General features: G+C 40.0%; 1 protein-coding gene across 1 annotated transcript in view; it reads left to right on the top strand.

Moving 5' to 3' along the window:
* necab2 (N-terminal EF-hand calcium binding protein 2) overlaps window positions 1-6,461 on the top strand; it is a gene marked incomplete in the record, with an annotated part of 133,244 nt that overhangs the window by 37,689 nt on the left and 89,094 nt on the right. The window contains 1 exon segment of the mRNA XM_035664951.1: window positions 5,320-5,417. Within this exon segment, the coding sequence (XP_035520844.1) occupies window positions 5,320-5,417 (98 nt within the window).

The following is a 6,461-nucleotide window of genomic DNA, read 5'->3' as shown; positions in this document are numbered from 1 at the left end:
AGAAGACTGAGTTACACTAAAAAATAACGATAATCTAGCTCATAAATAATCCTGCTACAAAAAAGCTCTGATTATAGCAAGATGTGAAAGAACACACAAAAGACATGAGGAGACAAAGATGCCCATAAGTAATAACACCATGACAGAAACCCATAAAACCCATTTTGACAGGCAGAGCCTCGCGATAACGAAATAGTTAAAATGTCTGTCGTCGAGCGTAACATATCAAAGTAGCGTGGGGAATGGAGAAGGCTGCGCTGAGTGACTTTTCACTAGGAACGCCGTGAGTGATTCTACATTGCTAATTGTGTAGAAGGTTAAAGCAGCGGTATATAACAAGAAGCTTGAACTATCAGTGTTGATGATATAAGGTCAGGCACTTGACTCAAATTAGAGCATTACACGAATTTGCTTAAAAGAAACCTTGAAGTATTGTGGGGCAGAGCTGTCACAGAAGATGTCTCAGAAAAACCAGATTGCACACGGCCTACAAATTGTTTTAAGTATTATCCATGAGATTTATCTTTCCCAAAAGAAAAGAAGTTACTGCATGTCATGTATATGTTTTCCTATTTCTTGTTGCACTTCCTTAGGTTTTCCATATGCTGTAAAAATATATGACCATTGTTTATTGACATTAACGAGATTACTCTGTTCAGTTAGTGTGGAGAGAAACAAGCTTGCAATGTAGTAGCCATTCTTTTAACCCTACAGTCGAACCAGTGGCAGGCCTCCCTGCAGTAGTCAATAGTGATCAGGCGCACGGTCAGCTTTCGGAAATCTTGAGCTACCTTTCATCGTATTCTATGTTGAAAAATTGTACTGTTTATCACAGCTTTTCATGTTCTTCTGTAACTCCAGTAGATTCATTGAAACACATGGAAGTCATATTACTCAAATCGTTTTTGACGGTACTATTCAGTTGAGCTACTTGCTCGCAGGAACGTCCTGCAATGGAAAAAGGGTAACTTCTGTAATCTTGACTACATCCGCACCGGTAATTGCACAAACTGGCGTCCCGTCTGGCCATATCTTTAGACTAAGGACGTCAACCGTCTGGACGCTCTCATTTGAGAAAGTGCCTGAGATATATTCTTCTGCTTATGGGAATTTGGCACTATACGAAATTAAAATTGAATTGAACCAATGAATTGCCCCAGACGACTGGGTCTTCTGGTGCCAAGCTCGGTGCTCCTGAGTCAGAAAAGTGGTGCCATGAACTGAGAGACTGCATATAAGCGCAAGGGCCAGTATGAGATAAATAAGGATTTTTTAAATGTGAATCATGCAAAACTATTTGTGGAGTCCCATAATTAAAATGTAGAGCTGGAAATTAGCATAATTGGTCCCATATTTTTTAAATGAAAATGGCAAAATTATAATATATTGGAAGAATGAAAGTGGAGGCAAGGCAGTGTTAGCTGTTTTTAAATCTTCTCTTCCTCTGTCTCATTATCTATTTTTGCATTAGTCATCTTAACCCTCCAGGACATAAACCTCGCTACGTTTTCTTCTCCCCAGGACGATCTGTTTCGATTGGCTCTCATTAAATCAATTTATTGACCCTTTATAATCAGCCAATCAGCTCATCCGGCCTACAATCAGCAGAAGTGTGCTGACACAGTGGGATCTGAGTGATCAAAAGACCGGCTCTGTTAATTTACACAACCGCGGAAACCTGCAGGGCCTTGAAATAAAATGAAACCAAGCAGAACAAAAGCTGACCTTTATGGTTGTTGTAGAATTGAATTAGGTTCAATGTATAAATCCTCTACCAGGCTCAGCCTTTAGTGGAGATTTTTTCTTTTTTAAATCAGCGCAGTAAGTGAACCGTGCCTCCGCCCCCCGCTATCTCTCTGACGTCAGCCATCTTGCGTCTTGGAGATGGTCGCGCTTTATAAATCTTATTCACCGCAGTGGATGCAGTCTGAAAAGTTTTTACTCATTAGAGTTAAGTAGACTTGGCAGACGCACGACAGGCCTCAGCATTATCATGTGACAGCAGATAAGGTTATTGATTGGTCCAAGTAAAAGAAGAAATGATGGCGTAAGCGTTTCCTGTTGAAGCAGGAAGTTGATGGATGTAGAGGAGGGAGGGAGCCGGCAGAGACTGAGCGCTGTCCTGCTTCCAGTCATTTGTCTCTCTGTCCCTGTCACTCTTTGGTTTGTTCCCATCTCCAGCTTTCTTTCCCTGTTTGGCTGTTTTCTGAGATTTCTGTCTCTGTCTTCTGCCAGGCTCTTCTTGTTTTATCTTTCTCTGCCACTCTGCCCATCACCAATCTCTCTCCATCTGTCACTCACTCCTGTCTTCAGCCCTCCATCGTCCCTATTGAAGTGACATGGTGTTGGAGATTAGGGCAGAACATGAAATCTCAGGTGATATCCAGACTCAAGTGGTGTTTTTTTTCGTTTTTGTTGGGGGGTTTTGTGCCAATTATTTGGCACCTGATGAATTGTCTTTTACCCAAAAGCATGGACAAACATAGTGGATAAGTCTGGCTTATCATTTAGTCAATTTAACAAATTATAAAGCTTCCAGGAGTCAGACAGAGATGCTAAATCTTTATGGACAATCGGTTGTAAAAGTAAAAAGCAACAAATAATGATTTGATTGCTTATACACTGGAGACGGAGTTGTTTTCCCAGTATGCCTTCAGATTGGTCAAAAAAACCCTACAAAACCCTACAAGATCTGCACATTCAATCACCCTTTTCCCTAATTTGTTTTTATGTCAAAAAATCACAGAAATAAAGCATATGTAATAAAATAATGTCAAATAAACAATAAATTAATCTAGGAATCAAAGAAATGTGCAGGTCCTTCTGGCTACACATAGAAAAATATAATAACATTCACAGAGCAAAATGTAATATAAAACAAAACAGTATATACAAATCAAATGTAACTGGCATGATTTAAGGCAAGTGATTTAGTATTGTACTTCCATAAAGTTGAGGACTCATAAGAGAGTTGAACTCTGGTGCAGCAGAGCCTGAGTTATGACTTATACACCGTGGTGCTTACACACACATAGCAGAGTAGCAGCTTCTGTGTAGACACACCATTAAGGTATTTTCAGACGGCCTCACTGCACTCCTCATGTTAAATAGACAGGGAGACAAGCACTCCATGAGACGGGTTCTGTACACTACTGACAATTGGTGGCAATCCTGTTTTTGATGCCATGTTATTGTTGAAAGCTAAAGTTAGCTAAATTAGCATAGTCATTACTTTATAGCCTAGCATAAATGTCCAGTGTGTAAGGAGAATCTATTAAATGATTAATTAAATAAAATATAATATTCATAAGTATGTTTTCATTAGTGTATAATCACCTTAATGTATGAATCGTTATGTTTTCATTGCCCTAGAATGAGACATTTTTATGTACAGACACCATGGGTCACCTTCTATGGAGTCTGCCATTTTTCTACCTTTAAATTAAAACTGAAGTTACCTGACACATCCAGTCTTGCAGCGATGCTCTGCCAATAACTTTAGTTCTGAAAAGACCTTAAGCTCCCTTGCCTAAGTCAGCAACACATGCACTGTGTTTCCACCAAATAACAAACCGGTCCCGTTCAAGATCCTTGGAACTTTGGTGCTATCTAGTGAACCGTCCCGCATTTCCACCAGTTTTGAGTGGATGCTCAAGGATACGTCTTCATCAGAGGGTGTTGAACAGTGCGCAACAACCTGTAGAATGTGACTTGCCCACTTTGGTTCCCAAGAAAAACCTGCTAATTTCCAAACCAATTTTCTTTTTGGCCAAAATAGTCCGAATGGTTCAAAACCAGGTACCTGAACCAGAACGGAGCCGGTACCCTATTGGTGAAAGTTCGATAACTGAATTTGATGTCTGAAATCTGTGGCGGGCCTCTTCAATATACACACAGCAATAATGGTTCATAAACACAGTCTGATATGAAATTCTTTTAACGACGTCATTGTTTTTGCTCAGCCACTTCACTGTGTTTGATAAGTCTGTTACTGTGACAATGTGCTAATTCCAGAAGTATATTCCTATAAGGTGGAATACCAAGGACTAATAAAACTTAAGGGATAAGTTATGATGATAAATCTTATCACTAACTCAATAGGCGCCCGTATCCTCGCAGAGAACAACATAATTACTGGCTTACTTCCTCTGTGAAATGTGCAGCATCTGGATCTACAGTTTGGATAGTAAACAATCTGCCACTTTTATTTTAGCCGACTGAATGTTTTACAGCGCTGACAAACACCCCCAAATGAAACGTTAAACTGCATATGTCATTAGTAAGCATTGAAATACATTTATTGTTGTGTAAAACTAGACTTTTGGTGGACATTTTTAAAGCCCATCTGTCACAGTGATGGATCCGGATCAGTTCTGGCAGAGCCCGCAAATTCAAGAGAAGCTGCTGCAAAATAAAATATAATGGGCCATTATCAGATCAGGCTGTCTAACAAGGATCATTCATCAAAAGAGAGCATAAAGGGCGCAGGCTAATATTGAAATAGCAGTGACTTTTTCAGTTACTGTGGGTTTTTTAAACATTCCCTTTAATGTGCAGCATTTATTGAGCAGTAATTTATAATTAAGATGAACAGATGCACAGATGGAGTCTTACTGCCTGTCTCCTCCTCTGTCCCCACTTCTCCCATCATCACTTACATCTCACATCCCTCTTCTGGTCGGTTCCCCTTCCCCTCACTTCTTCTTTTCTCTCTCTCTACCGCTGCGTCTCCTCCCTTGTTCACCTCTTTCTCTCCCAGTCAGTCAACCAGGGAAAGTCTTCTTTACGCCAGTGAAGAATTCGCTGCCAAATGAGTCCCCGCACAGTGAACTGAGAATGAATGATGGCAGTGGATTGATTCAGACTCCTGTCAGAGAGTCTTGTTAGATCGCTCCCTGCCTGCCAAAACTCCAACTTTGTGTGTGTGTGTGTGAGAGAGAGAGAGGGTGCATGGAAAAGGCCTTTCCTCTGTTTCTGACCCTGCTCTTCTCCATCCTTTTCCTTCCTTCCCTCCCTTTCTCTCCCTCTGCTGCTCCTCTGCTATGCTGTAATAGTAATGTTGACACTAAGGAACTTTGCGGTAAGTAGACTGCCCCCCCACACACACACACACACTTCCCCGCTGCTGCCCTCATTCTCTCTCTTATCTATTATTAAAAAGTACTTGTCAGATGAAATGCAATTATTTTTTCTTTAAAATATATTATGTTAATATATTAACAGTGACTTTAGCTATGGCTAACCACTGCAAATAATTTTGTGACTGCAAGAGATTGTATAAATCTTGTAATGTGCCAATTTGCCTGTGTGTGTGTACAGACTACTTTGCTAAGCACATGGGGGACTATGAGGGAGTTCTGGCCTCATTGGAAACGCTCAACCTTTCCATCCTCAAAGCCATGGACTTCACCAAAAAGGTAAGAGTGTGTGTGTGTATGTGTGTGTGTGTGTGTGTGTGTGTGTGTGTGTGTGTATTTACTTACTGATAACATGACATTAGCCACCATAAACCATGGTCATAACAGACCAAGTAAGGCAGCAACCCTGCTTTATTTCTTATAACTTTTCAATTTTAGGAAATTTGTGTTATTTCTTCTTCTTCTTCAGCCAAATTATGAGTTTTCAGCTGTAACTACTTTGTGTATGAGAAAGTTACAGTATATAAAATGCTACAGGGCTGCTATCCCTCAGCATAGTGTATCGCCAGGGTTTTACGATAGAGCACAGGACCTTAAAGGTCCAGTGTGTAACATTGAGGAGGATCTATTGGCAGAGAAATTGAATATAATATCCATAGGTATGTTTTCTTTAATGTATAGTCACTTGAATAAGAGTTGTTGTGTTTTTGTTACCTTAGAATGAGTAACTAAATCCTACACACTGGTCCTTTTGTATCAAATGACAATGTGAACACAGTGTGACACTGTGAAAAGGGCTGCCCTGTAATGATAAGCATGAACCTACAGAGAATTTTCACCCAAATCTGCAGCTCCCCTCGGCCCAACAGTGCCTGCTCAGCACCAGAGTCTAGCAACTAAAGAGCCAGATATTTCCCACAGGAGTTGGTAGAGACCAAAAACAGAGCTATAAGAGAATTAACATTGGACTTATATGTATTACTTACTTGTTTCTGCTGGCAGTGACATAACAAGTTCTGTTATTGCAGGTTTAAAATTTTTTACACTCGCTATCTCACATTTCTCTATACAAGTTTACTTTGTCAAAACTACTCACACAGTCAGCCACAAGGACTAAACGGTGGTTCACAAAATGCATTCACTGACTACATTATTCACATTTATTGCACTGTTTTCTCACTTAAACTCAACAACACCAAAAACTCTGTTACACTCAATTTTGCACATGTTAACATACTGTTGTAAATCTAAATTAAAAACCCAACATAACGCACAATGACTGTAAATTGGACTGAAATCAGCTGCATTCTACGTCTAAAGAGA

The sequence above is a fragment of the Morone saxatilis genome, unplaced genomic scaffold (assembly GCF_004916995.1).
Source record: "Morone saxatilis isolate NCDOM2014 unplaced genomic scaffold, NCSU_SB_2.0 Contig2, whole genome shotgun sequence".
Taxonomy (NCBI): Eukaryota; Metazoa; Chordata; class Actinopteri; family Moronidae; genus Morone; species Morone saxatilis.
Note: the sequence above shows the minus strand (reverse complement) of the source record. Positions and strands in the feature narration are given on the sequence as shown.